Raw genomic sequence first — 27,335 nt, forward strand, 5'->3', positions numbered from 1 at the left:
GACAGCTCGGGTATTTCCGCCAATCGCCGAAGCGCGGCTCGCCCCGTTTCGGCTGTGGATAGCGCCATTTTGTTGCTGAGTGTAGTGAGTCGGTGCTGTTTAATATAGGAGGGGAGCATTGTCCGAATCGGCAATGGACGGGTACGTATTTCGAGCAAATTATGGCCGAATGTCAGTTTTAAGAAATGGTGATTTAATGACCCAGTGAGACCGGTGTTTGTGTGCGAGATGCTGATACTGCAGGTGGCGGCGGGGGGAGGTTTGGGTAATATTTGCAGGCGGGTGACAGCGGATCCCTCTGTCGCTACCGGGTTTTTAAATGTTGGAATAGTAAATGTGCGGCCGGGGGAATCGCGCTGAAGGCGGGGACAGGCCTCCGTTTCGAGTTGAAGGTCTTTGGGCTGTCACTCGTGTGTGTCCGGCATCAACAAATACTCACCCGGTCTTCTCCGGGATTTCTAAGCCCCTTTTTGTGCTTTGCGGTGGCCTGGGGGGTAATATCTGACATGGCGGCGGCCTTAATTTGGCCTTTGTTTTCAGTGTGTATAATTGGAAGGTAACGAGGCGGCGGCAGGTAGGACAGGCTTTGTCGTAGTGAGAAGTCCTCCTTTGTTTCAGCGGCCCTGCTGTCTGTCGCACAGACTCTTTTCTCTTCATGAACATTGTGTTTGCAGCCTCCCTGTTTGTCCATATGCCCATGTTCTGTGCAAAGTTACGTGTGACTGGGAGAAATGTGCTGGAAAATGGAGAGCTTTGTGTGCTGTGGAGACTAACAGGCAGTTGCATTTGCTGCCATATGGAAAGCAGCCTTTTGTGTTTGGCATGCATCCCAGGGGCTTGTGTTGGCTCATCCTGCTCATTGTGCCCAGGGCATCTGTATAGGCAAACACTTGTGTGCCCATTGCAGGCAGCTTCTCGGACGGCAGAGTTGTCAGGTCTAATTTTTAAAACTAGCCGAAGTCCACTACAAAACCAGCCCCAAACTAGCCAAGAGGCATTTCAAAAGTAGCCCAAACAAATCACAATATGTGCAGTGAAAAAAAAGTCTAAAAAAAATAAATGAATATATGTTAAAGTTTCACTGTTTTGCAAATTATTCCTTGAAGTAATATGGGACAGATTTGCCCGTCACCACGTAACTACAGAGGGAGGCCCAGGAGGTATAGGGGCCCCATAAGGCTCTAATTCATATACAATTTCAATAAATATTGGTAAAACCGTTTAACCTCTAGACATTTTGGTGGCCAGCAGATTTTTGCCCCAAAATTGTCTGAAATTGAGGATTGTCACTGTAAAATGCAAGAATGCTTTTGGTACAGAACAGAGCCCAAAATCTGCTAACTTCTGACATCTACACAAGTCTGTACCATTGCATGCTGGGTATTGTAGTCATACAATAAACTTGGCAGATGGCAAATTGTTAAACAAAAACTACATTACCCAACATGCATTAGGAAATGTAGGCATGGCCTATTAGGGCAAGAAAAAAACCTTGGCTGGTTTCCAAAGTACAAACCAGCCAAATGCCCAAAAAGTAGCCCAAATCCATTCCTTGGCTAGTTTGTATTTTCAAAACCCTCCTGGGCTTTAAAATAGTAGACCAATTTGGCTGGAAAACCGCCTACCTGGCAACCCTATCAATAAGCCAAACATTTTGACAAAAAAAGTGACTATATTAACTAAATATTATTCATGTTTATACCATGCACTTCATGTCTGAGCTTTTTGTCACTCACAGGGTTGCAATTATCAAATGGGTCGCGCTATCCACAAGATTCTCTACGAATTATATCCACTTCAGTTGTATAGGACTTCAGTATGCTTTACATTTACACTTTTTTTTTTTGGAGGGAAAGTGCTGGAATTGTCATTTGCCTTTTTATAAATATAACGACCGTCATGTACTAGTTAGTTTTTCAGAGAGATGTTCTTTTTCAGAAAAAAAAATGTTTGTAGGTGTATGCTTCACTTAGCTGGCTAAAGTAGGATGTCAGCAGGGCCCAGAGTCAAAACTTTGCTGCCAATGGAAAAGATGAGTTCTGGATCCATCTAACAAAAGCAATCAGCTGCAGTGTTTTGTAAAGGTGCCATATTTGTCTAGATCCACTCATTTGCCAGTTGCCAAATAAGCAAATTATTGCTTTATTTATTTGACCACCCAAGTGGCTAGTCAAATATAGAAGGGTGAGGTCTTAGGAGAGGGCACATACAAACCCAGCAGACTATAGCCCCAGGCCACAAGGCAGAATGAAGATAAATTGCCACATAAGTGGAAAGAAAGAAAACTCCCACTTGTATCAAATGTGCATAGGTACATGGATATAGAGCCTACAGGTGGCTTATTTATGGCCCACATTAACTTATCTGAGCTATCTGCCAGCTTGGCAAACAGACTTAAATTTTGGTTCCTTCAGATACCAAATACAATTGCTCATTTATTTGAACCAAGCAAATCTTAATTGCAGCTACTTTTTCAATCTACTCACTAGCCAGGAAGGGGGCATCAACTTTTTATATCTTCAGTTTGGTCAAACCAGTTGCAATCCTATCACATGTGGATGGTCTGTCATAACTACCTTCTGAATAGCTTAACTACCCAAATTATTTTGAGCCATCAAGCAACTCTTTTCTGACATAGGGTTGTAGTTCTAACCTAAAATACCAATTCAACAGTGTATGTGTACAGTTGTACTAAAGGCTGGGATAGACAATTATATGAATTCCATTGAGAATCCTTGAGGTCTGGTTTGGTAGTGCTCACTAGAGGGGTGCTAGTCCTTGAGAGGTTGGAGGAATAAAGTTGTGAAGGAGGGAGATGAAAAATATTTTGCCAAAATAACTTCAGTAAACATGTAGGGATACGCAGAATCCACTTTTTTTTTTTTGATTCTGCTGAATCATAGAAGGGTTCAGCTCAACCAAATATAAGTCCTAAATTACATGTGCAAGTGGACATAATTAGAAGTTGGCAATTTACTTAAAGTGATACTGACACTACAAAACGACTTTTAAAACATGAATGTACATTAATAGTAACCTATAGGTCATGTTGATTGTTTTTTTGCGCAGGTTTGTTTTTGTAAGCAATTGTTAGTTGAAGTTTCTAACCTGTTTTGCCAACCTGACTGTCCCCATCTCAGCCTGTCAGTTAACGTTTCCAATGCTAACAGACTCCTGCTGCACAAATATCCCCCCACCATACAGGAACATGGGGCATCAGACAGATAATGTAAAAGCATTGTGCAAAGACTTTATGACAGTTATAAGTTGCTTTCAAAGGCAATATTATTATATATGTAAAAAAGAGTTTAATTTCTGGTGTCAGTATCTCTTAAACTATGTGATTTAAAGTCACATGATTAAGGGTTAAGATTTGGTTCAGCCAAACAAGGCTAGATTTGGTTGAATCCTGCCAAACAAGGCTAGAATTTAGCTGAATTCCAAACCAATCTGGGATTTGGTGTATCTCTAAAAAACACACGTTAGTTACAACTGTAACACGTATGATGGTTTTCCCCAGGTATTTCTGTTATGTATACTGTGCCTTTTAACCATATTTAGCTTGAATTGCTGTGCCATGGCCACACAGTAGCCTATTTATAGGTATGGGACCTTTTATCCAGAATACTTGGAACCTGGGGCTCTCCAGATAACAGATCTTTCTGTAATTTGGATTTTCATACCTTAAGCCTACTAGAAAATCATGTAAACATTAAATAAGCCCAATAGACTGGTTCTGGTTCCAATAAGGATTAATTATATCTGTTTGGATCAAGTACAAGCTATTGTTTTATTATTACAGAGAAAAAGGAATTGCTTTTTTAAAATTTGTATTATTTAGATAAAATGGAGTCTATGGGAGACAGCCCTCCCGTAACTCAGAGCTTTCCGGATAACTGGTTTCCGGGTTAAAATATCCCATACCTCTGTATATAAACTATAGTAGTGTTTCTGAAGCAAACACTGAAGCAACTTTTTAATAGTACAGGGTAACAGCACACAATATTCAAATGCATGTAAAATACATTAAAAAGGGGATGCCAACTTAGAAAAAGTATTGTCTAATGAAGCAAAATATTTTAACTCTCTAACATCTGGGCAGAGCCCTTCTTAAAGTATAAGTAAACCTTTAAAATAAGTGAATGTAAAATTGATGAGAGTACCATTGTAAGCTCTTTTATCATTTACATTCATTATTTATTTTGTTTTTATTCCAAGATATTAAGGGATACATGTGCTGTTAATATGAACATGCTGGTCATTTTCCCACCAGTCTGACCAGCAAGTAGTCAAGGAAGTTGTCAGGAGAAAGAAAGAGGCTGATGTTCTTCTGCTTAGGAAATAAAAATAGAAACCTTTCTCACATCTTCACTAAGCGGAAGAACATCAGCCTCTTTCTTTCTCCTGACAACTTCACAGCATTGATAAAGGTCCCCAGGTGGGACCGAAACGTTGGACACAATGCTGTGTTACAAATAAAAACACTTGACCCATTTTTACAAGAGTGTGCTGATCTCTTCATCATTTATACTACTAAAATTGACTATACAGTGTGTGTGTGTGTGTGTGTGTGTGTGTGTGTGTGTGTGTGTGTGTGTGTGTGTGTGTGTGTGTGTGTGTGTGTGTGTGTGTGTGTGTGTGTGTGTGTGTGTGTGTGTGTGTGTGTGTGTGTGTGTGTGTGTGTGTGTGTGTGTGTGTGTGTGTGTGTGTGGTTTTTTTTCCGCAAACCACTGAACAAAATAATATACCCAGGTGCTACTCAAATAGACATTGTCAATAGTTTTCCAAGGGAGAATGAGTGCACACTGGGAACCTTTAAATAGGTTATTTTAAAACAATAATTTTATTTAAGTAAATAAAAAACAGGCCGACGTTTCGTCCACTTCTAGGACCTTTTTCAAGACCATGAATGTTTAAAATCAACACTTTAAATAGACAAAAGAAAAGGGAGGGAGGGGCACTCACCCAATCACGTGCACCAGATTGCAGTCATGTGAAATTAGAGAAGAAACCAATCACCAGCATATATTTTTACCCATGTGATTAGAATAGAGCACAGAAAGAAACCTGTGGAAAATACAAAAAATAAAAACATCACAGAGTCAAAAACAGAAACCTGCACATGCTCCTCTATTATAATTTGTGGATACATAACAATAGAACATATATACATTGTATCAACATAATCAGAAATGCTAAACAAAATAACAAAATGACCAGGTACAGGGCACAGAATGTAACAAAATATAGCAAATATATATATGTCATTGGCTAATACAATGGCTATATAGCTTGTAGGGAATTTTTTTTTTTTTTTTAACAAACAAAAAGATGTAAAAAATTAATCTGTTGACATTGTTCCATTATGGTATTTTAGATCTGTGGTGTGTTTTGTATTTAAAATTCTGTGGTGTTTGCAATAAATTTTTTTTTTCTTTTTAGGATTGTCACTGATGTGCCAGTTGGCGTTAAGGTATGATTTTTCTGTTCTCTAATACAGTAACAACTAGCCATGAGCATCCAGTATCATCACAGATTACCTTCATATTAGAACAGTTTGGGAAAACTAAGCAACCTATTGTACTTGACATTTCAAGCTTATTCCAAGGCGATGGTTAAAATATTGTACAAACAACATAAGCTAAAGAGCTAAAAATTATCCTCAACTTTAAAAATGGCCTCTTTATTGGAGCTCCATATAGATCTGCTACTGTCCCTTTCCATATTTCAAATGAGGGGTGGCCATGTCTTAACGGACCCTGCCAGAAGCACAGTAGAAGAGGAATAGCCAATCAAAGCCCTGAAATGACACAAGCCAAGACAGGCTTCAGTTCCCTAGCTTCATCGTAGCTTCTGATTGATTACTATCCTAAAGTGCAATGTGTTGAGAACTACCGGCTCCCCTTATCAGCATAGAAAGGCGGAAGCAGGTAGTGGAACAGATAGGTGGGACTAGTAAGGCGCGCACGCACACCCCCCCCCCCCCAGTGAAACCAATGCATTCTAGGAATGTTCTAAAGAAGGCTGCAGCCTGCCCAACCTGCCTTATTAAGGAAAACTATACCTCCAAAATGAATTCTTAAGCAACAGTTTATATTATATTAAGTGGCATATTAAAGAATCTTACCAAGCTGGTATATATATTGCCCTTTTACATCTCTTGCCTTGTGTGATGTCTGTGTGATGCCTCAGAGATCACCTGACCAGAAATACTGCAGCTCTAACTGTAACAGGAAGACATGTGGAAGCAAAAGTCACAACTCTGTCTGTTAATTGGCTCATGTGACCCAACAAGTATGGTTTGTTTGGTGTGTGTGCACACTGAATCGTTTATTTTTTTAAAAATGGCAGTTTTCTATTTATGATTACCCAATGGCACATACTGCTAGAAAAGTATATTATTATGAAAATGGTTTGTTTACATGAAGCAGGGTTTTACATATGAGCTGCTTTATGCAATATCTTTTTATAGAGACCTGCTTTGTTTGGGGGTACAGTTTTCCTTTAAAGTTATTGTAAAGTCAGTTTTGAAAGCACTTGCATTTTTCCCCACAATCTGTTTTCTTTCCCTCAAACTTGAAAATGTATAAATCTGCAGAAAAAAAATTGGAATTATTTTTACATACTTATTTTATTATTATTGTCTTTTATGTTGTGGCAACATGTTACTTATGTTGGTTTTTTTTATCCAACTGTAACTAAGTTCTCCATTAGAATTACTGTGACACACACACACATGGGCCTATTTTAGATTTCTTGTGTTTTTCAGCACGACTAATCTTAAAGGAAACCCTGTGTGAGTTTCCTAACTAACTCAGGGTTTCATACCAAAAAAACTAGTCAGTTTACATAAATTTCCCCAAACGGGCTTTTGGAACAAAGGAAAATACAATTTCAATTATTATTATTAAAGCTGAAATTTATGGAAATTGTCAAGCTTTTTTGGTCCAAATCCCCATGTTAGTTAGGAAAATCACAGTGGGTTTCCTTAAAGATTGCTTGTGCCACAGACCTCTGGTTTTAGGATAAATAAGTTACGCTACACATAAATTTTTACCCCATTCACAGACCCTGCTGACAAATACCATCCTGTGTACAAAATATCAGGAGTAGCCTGGTTGTCTTGGGGAAATTAAAAAAAAAAGTGACATGATATGTGTGAGAGGTGGTGATTCCCAAAAATGCATAATCAAAAAATAAATCTCTGCCAAAATCAGTGTTTTCTTTTTTGGTAAAAAATGCTGAAATCAAATCTGTTTGCTGTTGTAGTGCCATGCTTAAAACACATTTTAATGATTTAAAAACTGGGGTTGGTGTAACAAAGTGTACTTACAGAACAGACCTAGCAGTTTATTGTGGGTCCCTAAATTCTAACAAAGACAGCATGGGTTTCCATAGATACAGCTGGGGTGGTTTAAAATAATTAAAAAATTAATTTGTAAGTAAGTACCGTATATTTCTAAAACATTGTTCACAGTTTATTTGAATTTTTTTTTTTTAAGAGAGGATCAGACGAGTTACTTTCAGGAAGTGTGCTTAACGGGCCAAACTCGAATATGAGCAGTGTAGTTGTAACTGGTAAGTGTTTATTTTCTTTCTATACAAATCATTTAAAAAAAATTAGTTATTTGATTATAATGAAATCTCTGGACTATGGTTTTCCCATAATTCTGAGCTATACCTGTAGTTGTATGTATAAATGATGATGATAAAGAAAAACGGTCTCTTTTTACTTTAGGCTTTACTTTTCGTCATGGACAGCACCATTCACAGGAAAGTTTTCTTTAAAACGTATTTATTTAGACATTTTAGACATGGGCACCGACCCAGAAAAACACAAAGTTTCAGACCGACATTGGTCTTTTATCAAGCCACTTAAGCAGAACCTGTGCACAATTATTTATACATTGTAGCATAGTGACCCCTACTTTTGACTTTTCGCATTTATAACACAATGTATCACATTTGTAATCCACCACAATTGTTTTCAATCAAGTCCACAAAAGGATATTCTATAGTTTATCCACCTCAGTGCAAAAATTCTTGTTTCCACCGTGATCATTAAAAACTGTTGCTGTTAAAAAATATATACAAAAATGAATACATATACAGAGCAAGGGGGGGAGGGTGCGCTGAAAGAACGTGGTTTCACTCGTTGACCTAAAAAGACATAGTAATCCCAAATAGTGTAATAGTCCTTTGGTGATATAAAGATGTTTAGGTGAATCGGATCTACTCACAGACAGAATATATCATAGGTGCCTTTAAAGTATTGCCGGCGATGTCTGATTCTTAGGATAATTACGTCCCAGATTCGTGGGAGAATGCGCAAAGGAGAGATCGTTGAGGATCAGCTTACGGTATCCTGTATGGCTAGATGTTATTTCTTTCGCCTGCCAGTTAGGTAACTTGTTGGAGCCGTGTCTGCTGCGGGGAAGGGCTGAGATGGTGTAACACAGTGGGTAAAGAGAACGGTGATAGTTAAAGGCCGCACTTACCCTTCTATGATAAATCAGGTGCACTTTGAAATGATGCGGTCGCTCTGTCTCTTAAGCGCTCAGGTTTCAGCAGAGCCGCATCCGTCTTAGTGGTTCTTTTTTCGCCGGTTTAGCGCCTCCTTCCTCGTGTCAAACGCCGATTGTAAGTCTTTGAAGCTGATTTTGAGCGGATTCAGTTCGTCACTATTTTCTTTTTGATTGGTTCAAACGAAATCCACACGTTGAAGAGGATTGTAGGTTAAATAATTATTTTTATTGGTAGATAATTAGACATACATAGCCCAACGCGTTTCGTATTGTAATAATACTTCCTCAGGGGCACAAAAGGCTTTTTCCCATAATTCCTGGTGGTGTCTTTTATCCCCTAGGTGGGTGGTTCTTTCAATTGGGTTAATTGGTTACTAATAGTATAAGGTTACAATAGTGATACAAATAAAATTCGTTTATAAAAACATATATGGAATGGAGAGTACATAATCACGCTTTGTTAACAATAAATAGTTAAGATAGGTCATAAAAGGTTAATTTTTCTAAACAAATTAACCAGTTAAAAAGCAATTCAAGTCGATGTCTATATTTAATCCTTTAGGTGCCAGTGTGCAAAGTTTGTGAATCCAAGAGGTTTCTTCCTTGGATATTAGATTTATTATGTCACTTCCCCGCCAGTGTGCTTTCTTTTGGACGATTCCTACGAAAGTTAATAGGGATGGATCACAATTATGGTGACTTTTGAAATGGGCTGATACACTGTGTGTTAATACCCCTTTTTTAATGTTGTTAATGTGTTCCCTTAGTCTGGTTTTTAGGCATCTTCCGGTCCTTCCTATATATTGTAATTTGCATGGACATTGTAGCAAATATATCACGTTCTTGCTATTGCAGGTGATGAAACTTTGTATTTTATGGGTTTCTTTCGTTATTTCTGACGAAAAGACAGGCTTGTTTTCTGGGTATTTTTGCATGTCTTACATGCTTTACAGTTTTTACAAGGATAGAAACCGTTTTTTGTGTTAGAAATGTGTTAGTTATCTTTTTCTGTGTTGGTATGCAACTCGGTACCAACATTTGTTTTATGGTTTGGGGTTTTTTATAAAGTATTCTTGGATTTTCTGTCAGATGTTCAGATAGATCTTTATCGTTTCTTAGTATATGCCAATGTTTTTTTAAGATTTTTTCAAACTTGTTTTTAGAGTGGTTGAAGGTAGTGATGAACGAAATATGGTCATTTTTCTGAGTTCCTAATTGCTTGTTGGTATTTTTTAACATTACATTACGGTCTTTCCTATCACATTTCTCTTTGGCTTCTTTTATGGTTTGTTCTTTGTATCCCTTTTCCCTAAATTGCTTGTATATTGTGTGGCACTCATTTTCATAGTCGGTTGTACGGCTGCAATTTCTTTTTGCTCTATTAAATTGGCTTAAGGGTATGTTGTTTAGCCATTTTTTATGATGGCAACTACTTTGTAGTATAAATCCATTGGTATCAGTTGGTTTTCGATATAGACTTGTGATGAGTTTGTCGTTGTCGGCTGATATCACTAGGTCCAAGAAATTCACACTGACTTTACTAGTGTCACTGGTGAAATTGATATTGAAGGTGTTAGTGTTAATCTGTTTTAGAAATCCGTTTAGATCTTCTTCAGGGCCCTGCCATATGAATATACAGTCATCGATATATCTCTTCCATTTCATTAGTCCTCTATTCTGTTGTAGCAGTGGTTGAATGTATTGTTCCTCCCAGTATCCCATAAAAAGGTTTGCATAGCTGGGAGCGAATCTGGTTCCCATCGCTGTCCCCATTGTCTGTAGGTAATAATCACCTTCGAACCAGAAGTAGTTGTTAGTCAGAATAAATTCTATGCCTTGCAAGATAAATTCACGTTGCATATTGTCTATGGTGATATCTTTTTTAAGGAAGTGATCGACAGCAGTTAGTCCTAACTGGTGATTGATAATAGTGTATAACGAGGTTACATCACAGGTGCCAAGGATGTAATGTTTTTCCCAGGTGATTTCATTAACGAAGTTTATGGTTTCTATGGTGTCTTTTAGATATGATGGTAAAGAGATCACATATTTTTGTAGAAATATATCTATATATTCTGATAAATTGGCAGTAAGTGAACCACATCCAGAGATGATTGGGCGCCCGGGGGGGTTTGTTGCGTTTTTATGAATTTTTGGTAATGTATAGATGACAGGGACTTTTGGATGGTTTACTTTAAGATATTCAAATTCCTTTTTGCTTAAAATTCCTTTGTTTTTTGCACCATTTAAAAGTTCGGTTAGAACTTTTTTATATTCGTTAGTGGGATTTGATTTTAATATCTTATAGGTGGTAGTGTCAGATAACTGTCTTTTTATTTCACTCAGATAGTTTTCTTTTGTCATGATCACGATGCCCCCCCCTTTATCGGCGGGCTTTATTACTATGGAATCATCTTTTTTGATGTCTTTAAGTGCTTTTTGTTCGTTCTTAGTAAGATTGGGTTTTGTGGGTTTTCTTACTTTGAGGTCATCCAGGTCTTGTAGAACTAAATCTCTAAATGTGTTGATGAAATGACTGTTGGCGTATGTAGGGTTAAATGTAGATATGGGTTTCAATGAAGTGTGTTTGAATTTTTGAGATTCTGTCTCTTCTGTGTGGTTTCTATGGGCAAAGAATTTTTTCAGACTGAGTTTTCTAATGAATTTGTGTGTATCGATATAGGTTTGAAATTTGTCGAATTGGTTAGTGGGAGCGAATTTTAGACCTTTCTGAAGAACTCTGATCTGATCTGGTTTAAGGGTTTTTGAGGTGAGGTTATAAATCCCTAAAAAGGGATCCACATCTGTCTTCTGTCTTTCAATTCTCTGTTTATTGGATTTAATCCCCCCTCGTGTTCCTCGTTTTCTGAACCGAAGGTTTTTCTTTTCTTGACCGGTGTGCCGAAGTCCGACTCTTCTCCTAGTTCCCTGTATGTTCGTTTTTCTTTGTCTCTGTTCCTTTTCTCTGTAAAATCCCGTTCCTGATGGTGGGTATCATATTGATGTTTAGGGTGAGTGGAATTATGTGTAACATGGTGATTGTTATGGTGATAATATCTCTTGTAGCGATTATTAGGGGAGTGAGGTTGATAATTTCTCTTGTAGTGAATATTAGGGGAATGAGTGATAATTTCTGGGTTGATATGGTTGGTGACTGCTTTGAGTGGGCCAGGTTTTTTTCAAGGGCCAGGATTTATTTGTTGCTTCGGGATAATTGGATTTTTTCTCTATGTGAGTAGTTGTTCTTTGTGATCTCGTTTTGTCCCTCCAAAATTTCGATCTTTTTCTTTCTGTTATTTCTTTCTCAGTTTTGGATAATTTTAGTTGTATTTGTTTAGCTTGTTCTTTGTATTCTGGTATCGTTTTAAGTGGTTCCAATTTTTCTTGTATGGTAGTAATTTCTGTCTCAAGTTTTTCTAACTGTGACTTATGGTCGAGTATTATTAGACTCATTAAGTCGAAAGAGGTGCGTTTTAAAATAAAGTTCCACTTTTCTACGAAATTTGGATCTATGCTGTTGTAGGATGGTTCCTTATGTATTAGTAATCCTTGTGGGATCATTTTTTGTTCTAAATATTTTTCTAGTGAAACCATATCCCACCAGATTTTTGTTTCTTTTATCAGTAGTTTAGATAACTCATTCATCATGTATACATATATACATATACAGAGCACCATTATAATTAGTATCAATACCATTTTGTAAAAAGATAACAGTACAGAAAGAACAGTAATATCTAAAAAAAAAATATTGATGTATTTGCCTGAAGCTTTGGCTAAGCTCATGTGGTTATTGCACCCTCATACCCCCCCTTTATACTTTTGGTGGTCCCCCTCACTTGTTGTGCCTTGGTTTGTGCAATCGCTCTCTCTTGAAAGCCATAAGTGCTGGCGGCATGGGAGGGTCTAGCCGAAAAAACCAACGTCCCATTAGACACTACTCTATGTACACATACACTTATTATGTCTCTCATTTATTTCTTCTTTACATTCTTTTATTCTATGCTTTCTTACACATATACTCCCAAATACACATACACTTTCCCTTACCACTACCATACATACCTTCACATTTCACTTCACACATGTATACACACTATTGTGCAACTGCACATATCACTCTACCTGGATTTTAATTACAACACCTGACTTCTACTTTTCTAAAATGGGCGTTGGTTAAGGCAGTCTCTCCCTCTTAAAAGCCGCTCAGCAGTTGGCGGGGGAGGATCTAGCACAGAGTTGAAACCAAGGCACAGGAGATGTTTATACAAAGAATTGCTACTACAGAGAGGTAATGTACCTTGTTTACTATGACTAAAGATAAATAAGTTAGGGACCACCATGTGGGGTTTTACCTTGACGTGGTATGGTGGCTTATCAATATTATGATCATAACTTTGTAACAAAAAAACCCTGTTTCAAAATTACATGCACTGGCATATTTACTTGAATTACTTAGACAGGGCTTTATACTTTTTGAAATTATACTTTTTGAAATTGGCCTTAGGTGTGCATCCACAAACCCCCCCATACTGAGTTCTGTTTAGGCTTGCATTAAGGACCCTTAAAAACTATAGCTGTTGAAAATATGCAGAGCCTTTTGTTAGGTGATAATTGGGATTCAAACCAATAGTAAAGAATTATTTCAGATGATGTAAGTCCAAGGTCATTTTCCTTTCAATGATGACATTAGCAGGTGCAGCTATGCTCATGAACAGGAGCCTAAATGTTTTACATTAGCGGATTTCAACCAACAAAGGCATTTGCTACCCTGTAAGAGCAAAATGGATTTTTATTAAAATATAAAACAAAGAAATGTGCATTATAGTAACCTACAACACAATTTTATTTATTGTATTGCTTTTAAAGGTTAATTCTGCTTTCTCTTTTTTAAATACCCAGTGGCTTATAACCTTATAATTCCAACATTAGATGGAATATAATTATGCATGTGAAAGGTGAATCTGAAACAGATCTTCAGATTTCCAGGAGGCTAGTACATCATACATCTAAATGCATATGTAATGGACTATCATAAACTGCATACTGTCAACATAAAAGAATAGTTCTCTGAATAATTATTCACTTCTTAATAATAATAATCATAACAATAATGTGACTTTATATGGAAAAATTTTTTTTCGTTCTGATAATTGTGACACGTCTCTAGTTTGGCATTTTGTCTTGGAGAATGTATTGATACAAACCCCCTCCCGGGGAGAAGATATAATAGAGTCTTCATATTAAAAATAATTTTATTATATTTTATTTTGTTTCAGCCAATGGTAATGATAATAAAAAATTTAAAGGAGATGATAAAATGGAAGCCACGCCGTCAAGAGTCCTACATATTCGAAAACTTCCAGGGGAAGTAACTGAAACAGAAGTTATTGCTTTGGGCTTACCTTTTGGAAAAGTCACCAATATTCTCATGCTTAAAGGAAAAAATCAGGTACTTTATATTGTTTGCTGTGTAAGATTGCTGAAGTATGTATCTACTGATAAAAGTTGTTAAGAACTAATCCCCCCCCCCCACCAAAAGCGCCCACCAATCTTGCTGGCATTTCCCCCCTCTCCCTCCTAGTGATGTGCTTTAGTGTTTAAAAAAAACAAAAAAAAAACCCTTTTTAAAAATTCTGACCCTTAAATGCAGAGAAGTGGATCTCCCGGTCGCCATCTTCCGGATCTTCGTGTAGCGAAGAGACGGCGAAGAGACCCAAAGACTAAACGAAGATCCAGAAGATTTTTTAAAAGGGTTTTTTTCAACACTAAAACATCGCAGGGAAGGGGCAATGCCTGCAAGATTCGGGGGCTTTTGGTAGGTACGGGGGGGTTTAGTTCTCCTTTAAAGAACTTTTGAAACCATTGTGGTAATAAAACTATCTAACATTACTTGCATATCTCCCAGTATTAAGAGTTAAAGAAAATGTTTGGTATATTAAGCTGTATAAGAAAGGAGCTACTTAAGTCATTGTTGATTACAAATCTACATATAGACTCTTATTGATGGATAGCTGGACAAGTGGAGGAGGTTCACCAGCAAGTAAAATTTAATTAGACTGTAGTATCATGCTTCATAATTAAAAGTCAAAGCTTCAAACTTTCGTTATGGGTGTGACTAGCTTTTCTCTTTTCAACTGTATTTGCATACACAGAAAGACAGTAGGATTTGCTTCTTTCCCCTCTGAACAAAGTATATCTCTGTATTGCAGGCATTTTTGGAATTAGCCACTGAAGAGGCAGCCTCCACCATGGTCAATTATTACACCACCATAACTCCTCATTTGCGCAATCAGCCTATCTATATTCAATATTCTAACCACAAAGAACTTAAGATTGACAGTGCTCTAAATCAGGTATATGTTAAACTCTTGTTTATGAATCAAAGTCTGGTGAAAATAAACTTTGAATTCTTTGCTGACTAAACTCCTTTGCAAATGTCTCCCTGGTCAATTTTTCTGTAAATTGTATTTGCTTTTTCAATTCAAAGCTATATTTTCTACCATGCCAAATCATATAAGATGAAATCCCTCTTCTGTATATGAAGAATTATAATTGATGGTTATGCATTATACCTTATATACCATTTAAGAAACATATTTGTTTGCCTTTTCAGAGCAGTTAAGTGCATTCTGATTAATTGAAACCTTTTATCGGCTTAAAAAGGGTCATTCCTGCTAGTCAGAAATATTTACATGAAAAAACAGCAGATTGAACTACTGAGACTCAATTAAGATTCCCTTTTCTCTTTTACAAATGCATTTCTAATCAAGAAAAGCACAATGACATCTCTTTGAAGAATCTGTGGGTAAAATCTTGACTTTTTTGTTCCCAGAGCTAGGTGGCCAACCATAGAAAATGAGGTTTTGTCATAAAAATAGCATCTGCACTTGTAGACATATAGTCATAGTGCATGTGCAGTAGAAAAATATTTTTCCTTGTTTCCGCAAGTGCTTGCCCAAATTTGAAGTGATACAAATGAATTGGATAAGGTCTTGACCAACTAAAGAAAATCTATGTGCCCACACCTGACCTAGTACATTTGTATCACTCCACCCCTCAAATCAAAATGTGGTGGAAAAAATATGTTTCTTATATGCCTGATAATTGCGTCAAAGCTTCGGTCAGTGCACAGATGCAGTTTTATTACATTAACATTTCCTTTTCCACGGTTGCCATTCTAACTCTGGGAATATAGAGGAGATATTTGACTGACAGGGCTTGTAGAGGTGGTCTTCAACGTCATTTATTATAAAACATTTGGGTAGAATAAGAGTGTATGTGTTTCCTAACACTGGTCCAGGGAAAATACTTGGGGGTTGTATACAGTGGTAATGGTGCCCAACATATTGGGATAACACCTGTTGCTAGGTATTCTGGATAATAGACCCTGTTACAGTTAATTGTGTTATCAAAGGCTAATTTTAAAATGCTTATGGATCTGTCAAATCTTAAAAGTCAAGCTTGCACCTATGTTGGAACCAAGTGCAGATTATTTAATTTATTTGGTTTCCACTTTTTTTTCTAGAGAAACTTTTCTAGAGAGATATTTTCAACAGTAGGGGCAGATTGCTCTTGGAGTTTTGATACTGCTTATAATCTGCTGGCTTTGTAGTTAGTTTCCCTTGCATTTGAATCTGTTGTCTGTTTTTACAGCGTGCCCAGGCAGTTCTGCAGGCTGTAACAGCAGTACAGACATCCAATTCCACTGTGACTGGCACTGCTGCAAATGACAATTCAGTGTCTTCAGCACAAAGTCCAGTGCTGCGAATAATCATTGATAATATGTACTATCCCGTGACTCTTGATGTCTTACACCAGGTTTGTACAATCACTCCTTTTTTCATAGTGTGCTAGGTTTTAGCTACAGAGCATTTATTTCATAACCAAAGTTTGTTTTTTAAATAGATATTTTCAAAGTTTGGCACAGTCCTGAAGATTATTACATTCACAAAAAATAATCAGTTTCAAGCTCTTCTACAATATGGTGATCCTGTTAATGCACAACAAGCAAAACTTGTAAGTAAATAATTTTTAATTTGTGTATGTATACACATATTTTGCTCTTAAAGGGGACCGGTCACCCTAAGAAATAATTTCAAATTCTTTTCTATCATGTTATTTGAGCAAAATAAACTTTACTTACACTGTAGTTATTATTTAAATTTTGTTTCCTCCTGTTTTGGAATTATACAATCACAGCAAGCAGGCAGCTGCCATTTTGTGGACACGGTTATTAAGGGAAATTGTGTATCATCCCAAAATCTTGTGTATGAACCAGAATGAGGGACCTAATGTCCATGCACAACTATAGAGCCTGAGGAGAGAAGGGGGAATGTGAGGAGAGCAGTGACATCTAGGAAGTGCTGAATGGAAAGTTAAAGTAATGGACTGCCCCTCCTCTATGCCACGGGCGTAGAGGCGGGGCAGGTAATATTTGATTGACAGTTTAGATGTTTAAACACCTTTATAACGGGTATGGATGTTTTAATGAAAACATTTTTTGGGGTTCCATATTTAATTTGGAAAGGACTTTCATTATGCAGTTTATGTGTAGGTGACAGGTCCACTTTAAGGAAGGTCAGAGGGAGAACAGAAACATTAACCTAATGTGCAATTTTTTATTTAGACCCTCATGTGCTTCCCACCCATGTTAACTATCTATACATTTTGTGTGTACGCATGACATATAGAAATATTTTAAATTGCCTGGGTGCAGTATAAAAGTTTTTTTTAAAACAAAACAAGCTGAAAATGCCGCTCCCCCCCTTTCTTATTGGGTGCACGTGGGCAAGGCTTAATTTACATACTAAACAAGTTAGCCCCAGCACTCTCAATATATAACCCCCTGAAATATTCTTGCACAACTGAACTGTAACTTTCTTAAAAAAATAGACACTTTTAGTTACAAAGTTTGTACAAAGCATGCATAAGCTGACGCGCCCTGTCAAGGCAGTGTCCATGCGTCAGTCCTATCCTAAGTGAAAAAAAGAAAGTGTTACCTTTGGGGGGGGGGGAGACAGACCATACCTGCTTTTCTCTTTTTATTTAGCATGATCTCTTCCAAAGGCACCATTAGGTGGGGTTTGGGAGAGCGAGCATTTAAGGAGAGAGACACCTCCCCAAAATAGAAAGTTTTTTTTAAAACGAAACAAGCTGAAATGCCGCTCCTCACCTTTCTTATTGGGTGCTTGTAGGCAAGGCTTAATTTACATACTAAACAAGTTAGCCCCAGCACTCTCAATATATAACCCCCTGAAAAATATTCTTGCACAACTGAACTGTAACTTTCTTAAAAAAAAAAAAAGACACTTTTAGTTACAAAGTTTGTACAATGCATGCAAAAGCTGACACTGCTGTCAAGGCAGTGTCCATATATACACACACACGTGTGTGTGTGTGTGTGTGTGTGTGTGTGTGTGTGTGTGTCTCATGCTACTGATATTTCATTCACATGTGCATAGACAAATATTTGTTGGATATAAGTTGGATTTCATTTTTCTTACAGGCCCTAGATGGACAAAATATTTATAATGCATGCTGTACCCTGCGGATTGATTTTTCTAAACTGGTCAATTTAAATGTTAAGTACAATAATGATAAAAGTCGTGACTATACTCGTCCTGATCTTCCTTCTGGAGATGGGCAGCCTGCACTAGATCCAGCTATTGCTGCTGCTTTTGCAAAGGAAACATCACTTCTAGGTAAGGCTTGTTGGCTTTTTGGGGGACAGAATGAAATAAATGTACGTAATGTTGAATGTGATGTAACTTATTGTTGAAAAAATAACCACTCTTAAAAAGGTTGTTAAATTGGGCCCTCTGATTCTGAATAGCTAGTTGTAATAAAATGTTTTAACCTGCATCCTTTTATTGAATGTTTGCAATTTTTAGCAAAGACTATTAGGGTTGCTGGTTTTCTACAGGGTTATATTAATGTTTGTAGTATTGGTAAAAAATGTTGTTTGAAAAGTACTGAGCATTAAAATTTGAATGCACTTATTTCATTGGGTTTTGTACAATCGTTGGGTATCTATTTACTTTTATCCTGAGAGATAGTGGAAGAATATGCGCTGTAAACTGCACATTAATTTTATTTCCAGACATTTTATAAAGAAACACAAATTTAACAGATTAATTGAATTTCAATAGTGAGTTACTTATTTTATTTTATTTAGAATATCTTGTAAAATATATACTTTGAAAAATGCTTAGCAATGTCACAACGTGGCATAACTCATTCATTTTGTATTTCAAAAAAATAACACTTTGTAAAATGTAACTGTATTAGAAGTTACCTTTAAATTCTAAATTCTAACACATTTATATGAGTGCTTGGCCTGTGGCTTTGTTCCTTTTATAAGGTAACACAATTTCAGCATGACAGCTTCATATCTAAAATCGGGGGTGCGTTATTTCATATGTATAATGTTTTGACTTGCAGATGAAGTCGAGTGGTAAACAGAAACTGTAGACTTTGACTTTGGCTTGTTCCATTAAGTTTTTATATTAATTGCTTACTGTTTCAGCTGTTCCTGGTGCATTAAGTCCGCTGGGGATTCCAAATGCCGCAGCAGCTGCGGCAGCTGCAGCTGCCAGCCGTGTTGGTATGCATGGAGTCTCAACTGGTGGCAATACAGTGCTTCTTGTAAGCAATTTAAATGAAGAGGTCAGTGAAACAATTCAGCGTGAGCCTTTTTGGGTTTATAGAATTCTCCATGCCCTTCTCCATTTTTAATTGGTTCTGTTAAACAGTCTTGATTTTGTTTTCAATATTCTTTCTTCATTGTTCAATATCAGGTATACATTGTAGTCTTTAAACTATTCAATTCTGGTAACAAATGAACGGTGCATGGTAAACATGTGAAAAAAGTCAGTAATAGACTGCCTTCTATTACCTGGTTTTAGACATTGTTTTGACTAGATTATACATATCAATTAGGGAACGTTTGATTCCTTCAATTTATTTTTGCTTATCTATATCCTATAATTTGCTCTTCCATTCCATTGTCCATGTTGCTTTTTTCCATGCCAATAGTTTTTGAAAACTACTCTAATACATGTTTTTGTCAAGGTTCTACCAAAGATATTGATGAAGCTCTCTTCCTATCTTTAGTAAACTTCTATTCTTTGCAATATAACTGGGCATCCTTTTACTTTTCTAATTTCTCTCTAAAATCTTTTCTCCCAATACTGTAACTTTATTCTTATTCCTTTTCTATATGTCTATCTTTGGCTGTGTGTAACTGGTGTGAAATGTGGGAAGCTTGACGAGAGTGCATTTTCTGATGGCTGTTTATTTACATTTCAAAATTGTTGCTACATTACATACATTGCTAGATTCCATATTCCTATGAAGGATACTTTTGTCTAGCTTTTCTCACATTTGTTGTTTTTGTTTTATGATCTTGCATGTTTTGAATAATTTGTCTTGCCATCTTTGTAAGAACTTCCCATGCATTTCAAAACCAGCCAGCCGGTAAAATGTAAAATTCAAATTTCTTCTGCGTGCTTTCCCATCTCAAGAGACAGTACAGTAATATTCTCCAATATGAGTGTGTTTTTCCCATTTTTTTGTCCTAGAACATTATTTTATTCAGTTTTTCTTGTACAGTACATAAACCAACCATATTCTGACCAGACTCCTGCATTTCCCCTGTACTGACCTTTATTTTATTTTATTTTCTCCCAATTTTTTCCGGTCTGCATCTGCATTGTCTTCTGTCTTCTTTACATCCTTTTCCCCGTGTGATGTTTTTCTTATCCAAAACGCTTTCCTATTGCCCCCACTTTTGTCTGTTTTCCACCTTCCCTTACCCTTGTGTTCATGCTTTTTTGCTTGAACAATATGTTCCTCGGACCAACTTGCCCCAATTAACTGCCTTGAACCATGATCCATGACCACCTTCACCATTCTACGGGAACCACCCTTCGTTATGGATGATCTGTTCATCTCCGCTCTTCCTCGACTCTTCTCTCTTCTTGTCTTACGCTGCTTGCTCTTCTCTCCTTCTAAAGATGGTTTCGCCCCAAAGTCTGTTTACCCTCTTCGGTATGTTATTGTTAGCACTATAATTATTAATTTCGTTTTTATTTCACCTTAATTCTTATTTGTAGCTAGCAGTTTGGCTTAATATTATATATTTTTATTCTTTTTAATTCTGTTTTATATATTTTAATTTTTTCCTTTTGGCTTTTTTCTGCTTTTTATTCTTAACCATAGACTCATTGTATGAATGCATGATAGATTTTGTTTTGCATGATCTTTAATTTGTCATTCACGTAGCTTTGAGGGTATATCAAGTTTATTCTTTCCAAATTTCACTGTTCAAAATCTTGGTCCGCTTTTCATACTTGTCAGGATTGTTTGAATTGTAATGTTAAGATTGATTGGGTCATTTGAACTTTTAATTTGTACTCATTTAAATTTGTTTTGTTTTTATGCATATTGTTTTTTTCCCCATTGCTCTTCTGAATCTGAAAAAAGGTGTTTATGGAGATGTGCAACGTGTGAAAATTCTATACAATAAGAAAGATAGCGCTCTTATACAAATGGCAGATGGGAACCAGTCACAGCTTGGTAAGATGTATTCATAATTTAACCAACAAAAAATATATAATGCACAATAATATATTTTATACAGTCCAACCAATCTCTTTTTACTTTTATTACATATTCTGTATAACTAATGGAATTCCAGCATTCTGGATTTGTTTCTTTTAACAGACAAATGCAACAAAAGATCTTAGGCCTAGGCCACACATTGTGTTTCGAAATTACAGTGACAGGTCAGTCTGTCACCACCACTTCTGCCATTGGTGGAAGGCAGTGGTGACACACTGTGTGTCATTAGTTTAGGAAGGAATCATTGGTTGAATAATGAAATGTAAATTGTAGTAGGGGGTTATGTTTTCTTTTTTTATAGTTACGTTAGAAAAAAAAAATCGCTTATATGGTATTTTAATGTTGTCTTATACACATTTAGGGGTGTGAATAAATAGAAAATCATTTAATTTATTTATTGGTAGAAGTGACTATTTTGAACCGTTTGGCTTTAGCTTTGTCTTCCTGCTACAATTAAGTTGTAGTTAAAGTGGCACATCAGTATCATTTTTAATGATTCATTAAACAAGTTTGTTCCTGAAAATATATTTCTTACAGGGATTACTTTGCATAGAGAATAATTTCCTTTTTAATGCGTGAAGTAATAATCCTTCACAACTGGCTTATTTATAATGGCATATAACATTTTTACCATTGAAACAGTATTAAAAATGGCAGTTATATACACAACACTGTATATTTTTACAATATAGTAAAAGTACAAATGGGGATAGACCTATCTTTCTCACTATACAATAAATAAAAATAAACATGAGTTTGCACAGAAGGAGGTTCCTGACACTAAAACTTGTTTTAGTTCTTACATGGAAATTAACATCCTGAATTGAAATTTTGGAAATTATCCATTACAGACACAGAGAGCACCAAAAATATGTATGTATTGTATGTAACAATTGCGTAAAAAGTGAATGAACAGAGTGTAACATGATCATGGTGTTTGGCGTTTTCTATACAGTTTTTTTAATGTAAATATTGTTCTTGGTGTAATGTCATAAAGTTAAATATGTCTGCTATTAAACATTATGCCTCAAGATAGGAGTTTTTTTAAATATATATATTTCTTGAACTTCATCGTGTGCCCTTCTTAAATGATAAAAGGTTTTTTTATAAAATATGCCAAAACAATCTTCTGTTAATCATCTTGCTGTAGTTAAAAAATATGTTTAGGATAACAAGTGGAAAATGTAAATACCACCCTGCTTTGTGAGGCACTCATTTTCATTGCATCCTCCTCATTCTTCTTCCATTTTTAGTTAGTTCCCTATTATTTTATATTATTTAAAGATCTTGTTATCCCAAGTTAATAGTCAACCATCACTAAGAAAAGAGATTCTACATCTATCAAGTTATGTTTGAAGGAATTTCTAGGAATGTTATTAAGCCCAGTCTATTCCAAAGTGGCTTTCCTATATTATTCATTGCTGTGGGCAAGCTTGTGTGTTCAACTCTTTGTAGACCTGAAGGTAAACCGCTCTGAGCTAGCTGAATTGGTAATGCAGTGTAATCTTTTGTTCTCCAGTGATTTTTATCATCAGTAAACTTTTTTCCCCTCATTTTAGCAATGAGTCATCTAAATGGACAAAAAATGTATGGAAAAATTATTCGGGTAACCCTGTCTAAGCATCAGACAGTCCAGCTACCTCGGGAAGGACTTGATGATCAAGGGCTTACAAAAGATTTTAGCAACTCGCCATTACATCGTTTTAAAAAACCTGGTTCAAAGAACTTTCAGAATATCTTCCCGCCCTCTGCAACACTCCATTTGTCTAATATACCGTAAGTAAAAAGATTAACAGTTCAGCAATTAATAAAATTGCTAATTCTGTATGGGTTATAAGGAATTTTTTTCTGTTAACAGTATAATTCAATATACTTATATGAACAATCTGTATATCTCCAAATGTAACTCTGCTCATTGAAGGCAAAAAGTTCTATTTTGGCTTCATTTGTCCACAAAACTTTCTTCCAGTATCCTTTTGGTTTGTCGACATGACCTTTAACAAACTGTAGACGGTCATCTAGGTTTATAGTTACCCTGCGGTTTTTTTTGGAACCTCCTGGACTATTAGATGCCTTGCGGTTGGTGTTATCTTGGATGGTCAACCACTTCTGGGTAGGGTAATAACAGTCTTGAATTTCCTCCATTTGTTCATAATCTTACTGATTAGTGGAGTCCAAACTCTTTAGAGATTTGAGTCTTGTAACCTTTCCCAGTTTTATGGGCATCAACAAATCTTTTTCTGAGATGCTCAGACACCTGCTTTGTTCGAGCCATGATACGCATCAACAAATGTGTTGTATGTGTGATCAGGCTTTGCTGGATCTCCGTTTTAAGAGACTCTGATTTCACCTTTAATTTATATGATAATCCTAAATATTCACTTAGTTTTGCCACACGCAGATTGGATCTTTCTTTCCAATAAATACATGGACAAATATAATTTTTTAATTTGTTTAACTAGGTTTTCTGCATCTATTTTTAGGACTTGTTTGAAAGTCAGATGTTTTCGGTCACATTGATATAAAAATATAGAAAGTTTTAAAGGGTTCCCAAACGTTCAAGCACAACTGTATATTTACACCAGATGTCTGTAACAACCCAAGTAATCCGCACATATAAAGAAGAACTCAAAACAAATAAATCCATAAATTATGTGTAGTAAAGTGAAATGACACCGGGAATAAGTATTGAACATGCTTACTGAAATGTATTAAATACTTTGTAGAAAAGCCTTTGTTGCTAATGCAGCTTTAATACACCTCCTGTATGGAGAAACTAGTCGCATGCATTGCTCAGGTGTGATTTTGGCCCATTCTTCCACACAAACGGTTCCGGGGCTCACTTCTATGAACTCTGATCTCAGTTCTTTACATAGATTTTCAATTAGATTCAAGTCAGGTGATTGACTGGGCCATTCTATCAGTTTTATTTTCTCTCTCTGAACCCATTTGAGAGTTTCTTTGGCTGTGTGTTGGTATCATTTAGTTTTTTTGGAAATATCCACCCTCATTCCATCTTCAGCATCCTGGTGGATGGTAGCAGATTCTTATCAAGAATGTCCTGGTACATTTTCTCCATTCATCATTTCTTCAATTATATGAAGTCTGCCAGTACTATGCTGAAAAAACAGCCCCACCCCATGATGTTTCCACCTTCAGATTTAACTGTTGGTATGGTGTTTTTGGGGTCATATGCAGTGCCATTCCTCCTAACATGGTGTGTGCAATGACATCCAAAGAGTTCAATTTTGGTCTCTTCTGACCATATATGATATGTTATATTGTCCTAGAATTTCATTGGCTTACCCAAAGGTTGTGAAGCAAAGTTAAAACGAGCTTCAACATACTTTTTCTTCAGCAGTGGAGTCTTGCATGGTAAGCGTGCATAGAGGCCATGTCTGTTGAGTGCATTACTTCTTGATTTCTTTGAAACAATTGTACCTGCTAATTCAAGGTCTTTCTGAAGCTCTCCACAAGTGATCCTTGGCTATTGGAGACGACTCTTATGATTATTCTTTTAAATCTTGAAGGAGCACTTGGTTGTGGACGGTTTAGGGTGAAATTTTGTTCTTTCCACTTCCGGATTATGGCATAAGTTTGCGAAGGACTTGAGAGCGCTCTTTGCTTTTACCCCTCATAATATGCTTCTTGTGTTATACCTTAGTAATGAGATTATAGGCCATCAATTAGGACTAAACCAGGATTGCTTTCTAAATACTGACAGATTTCAGCAGGTTTCCTGGCTTTCCATGCCTTTTGCACCTTCTTTTCTTCATGTGTTCAATACTTATTCCCTTTGTCATTCCACTTTATTAAACATAACAATTTATGGAGTTATTTGTATGTATGGATTACCCGAGTTGTTACTGACATCTGGTGTAAATTTCATGTCAATAGCTTTACTGAATATGTTTACTGAGAAAAACATTGACGTGTTTACTTCTTTTCCCTGCTCTGGTCTGCGTGTGTCTAAATCTATATACACCATTTTGAATATCTCTTTCAGACAAAATATCACAGAAGATGATTTGCGAACTCTCTTTACAAACACTGGAGGCAATGTCAAAGCATTCAAGTTTTTTCAGTAAGTCAGTTCTTATTAAATGTCTTGTTTTGAAGAATTAAAAATAAAAAGGATCTGACATTTTTTGTTTTCTCACCTCTACCAGAGATCATAAGATGGCCCTACTTCAAATGTCTACAGTTGAAGAAGCTATACAAGCTTTGATTGACCTTCACAACTACAACATTGGAGATAATCACCATCTGAGAGTTTCATTTTCAAAGTCAACTATTTAAAAGACAGCTCGTCAGGGTTTCTTTGCATTGTTAATTGTATTTTCACCAATAGACTGTTCAGGAAAGTGGGACCAGAGTCTGATTTATTTTTCATGTTACCATTCCTTTGTTTGTCATATAAAGTCATTCAGTGAAAGGCAGTAAACATTTAACTGCAGTTTGTCCCATAGGGAAAACATTTTCCTATTTTTTTTGAAGATTTTTTTTCCCTAATATTCTTCAGACAACATGGACATGTGCCTTAAAGGAATAATATTTCCAAAAATGTGGATAAAAATATCAAGGGCACATGGTTACATGTAAATGTAAACATTTACACCAGGAGGTGTGTAAAAAGGTTAAGCTTTGGTTCCTCCTGCTCAGAATTTCAGTCATTAGTCATTTGTCCATGTATACAGTGCATATAAGAAAGTATAACTACTAGATATGAATTTGTTCACAGAAGTACTATGTCATCAGCATTGCCCTTGTCAGTGTTAAAGATCTGGTCTGTAATTTCTGTACTGTTAATTAGTATGTTTTAGAAAGTTGTTGCCCTCAATCATTAATATACAACCATTATTTGTGAGTCCTATCTATGTGTGAACAATCTTAACCTTTTTGTACACACTCTTGTAAAACCATCTAAATGTTGCCATTACAGTAATGTCTTGTATGTGGCTGAATATTTTTCTCTAGTTTTTGAAGTTGACTGATGTGCATTTAACTATATATTGCCATTTTTTATCCATTATTGGGAATATGGTTGTGAATTTCTGAGCATACACAGGCTGGTTCAGAGGTTTCAGAAACTATGTATATTTTACCATGTGCGAGCCTTTGTCAAAAAGAAGAGTTTGTGGCAGTTTTTGAAAACTGACAGCCAGTTGGGACCAAAGTTTATGTGCCTTTAGTCTTAATTTACCTTGCATTGTAATATTCTGTTTTAATAAATATCTTCAAAATATTTTGTATTTAGATACAAACCTTACTATAGACATGGCTCAGAATATATAGGTTTCAGTCAGAGATCAGTTTATCTGCCAAATGAACTGTGAATATTGTCTGTTAGGACAAGTACATTTTGAAATCAATGTATTTGTTTTAAAACCCATAGATTCTATGTGTATGGAAATGCTCATGTATATTTTCTATTGGTTGAGTTTTTACATCTTTAGAAATGTAAAATTCAGTATAGTTTGGAACCGGCACAATTAAAAATTAATTTTCTAACAAAGTTGGAAGGTTTGATGGTTGTTTGATTTCATCTTGTGTACTCTGCTTACCTCTGTAGCATGCTCAATAAACTCTTCTGTACCTCTGTATTCACATTTTCTGTCTTTCTCTGCTTCTTTTCTTTCTTCTGCTCTGTTCCTCTCCACTCTGCTTCTAAATTCACATTTCTCTGTTAGGGTGGGAAAAATATTTTTGCATTCCTGTAAAGTAAACATTAATGATTTACTTTTTGACACTTTTGCTGGAGAGTCTTGTTTGTGTTGCAGGTGTCTCTGGCTGACAGCATTACAAATGTCAAATTATATTTTCCCACCTTACTGAAATCTATTGCTTTACAAACTTTTTTTCTTTAAAGCTTGCTCACTTATACTGTTCTGTTTGTCAGACAGATCATGACTTGAACATAATGCAAGAGGGAAAACATATATAGTTCTGCTTGTTTTAGTATCCTAGAAACCATTTAAGTAAGATGGAAGAGAAGGTTATATCGAATAGCAAGATAGAGCGGAAGAAAAACATATTTGGCTATGCAAAGGAAAGCTGGCCCATGTCATCACCAATAATAAAAGATGGTGTCTTTATTCCTTTCTTAGCTATAGGAGGCATGGCAGGGAGAGAAAATGCAACAGGGATGGTTCTAAATATAGAAAGGTGTTGGATTCAGTATACAAA

The 27,335-nt window shown here is 36.2% G+C and overlaps 1 protein-coding gene across 1 annotated transcript; it reads left to right on the forward strand.

The window, feature by feature from the left end:
• LOC108715653 (polypyrimidine tract-binding protein 2) lies at positions 1 to 26,752 on the forward strand. The gene is made up of 14 exons (XM_018260995.2): positions 1 to 141; positions 5,443 to 5,473; positions 7,503 to 7,578; positions 13,805 to 13,977; positions 14,738 to 14,881; positions 16,182 to 16,346; positions 16,434 to 16,544; positions 18,034 to 18,229; positions 19,054 to 19,193; positions 20,543 to 20,576; positions 21,012 to 21,104; positions 22,709 to 22,925; positions 25,156 to 25,233; positions 25,319 to 26,752. The coding sequence occupies exons 1-14, from the start codon at positions 134 to 136 to the stop codon at positions 25,446 to 25,448; spliced, it is 1,596 nt and encodes a 531-aa protein (XP_018116484.1). The 5' UTR covers positions 1 to 133; the 3' UTR covers positions 25,449 to 26,752.
• The last annotated feature ends 583 nt before the right edge of the window (positions 26,753 to 27,335 follow it).

The sequence above is a fragment of the Xenopus laevis genome, chromosome 4S, assembly GCF_017654675.1.
Source record: "Xenopus laevis strain J_2021 chromosome 4S, Xenopus_laevis_v10.1, whole genome shotgun sequence".
NCBI lineage: Eukaryota > Metazoa > Chordata > Amphibia > Anura > Pipidae > Xenopus > Xenopus laevis.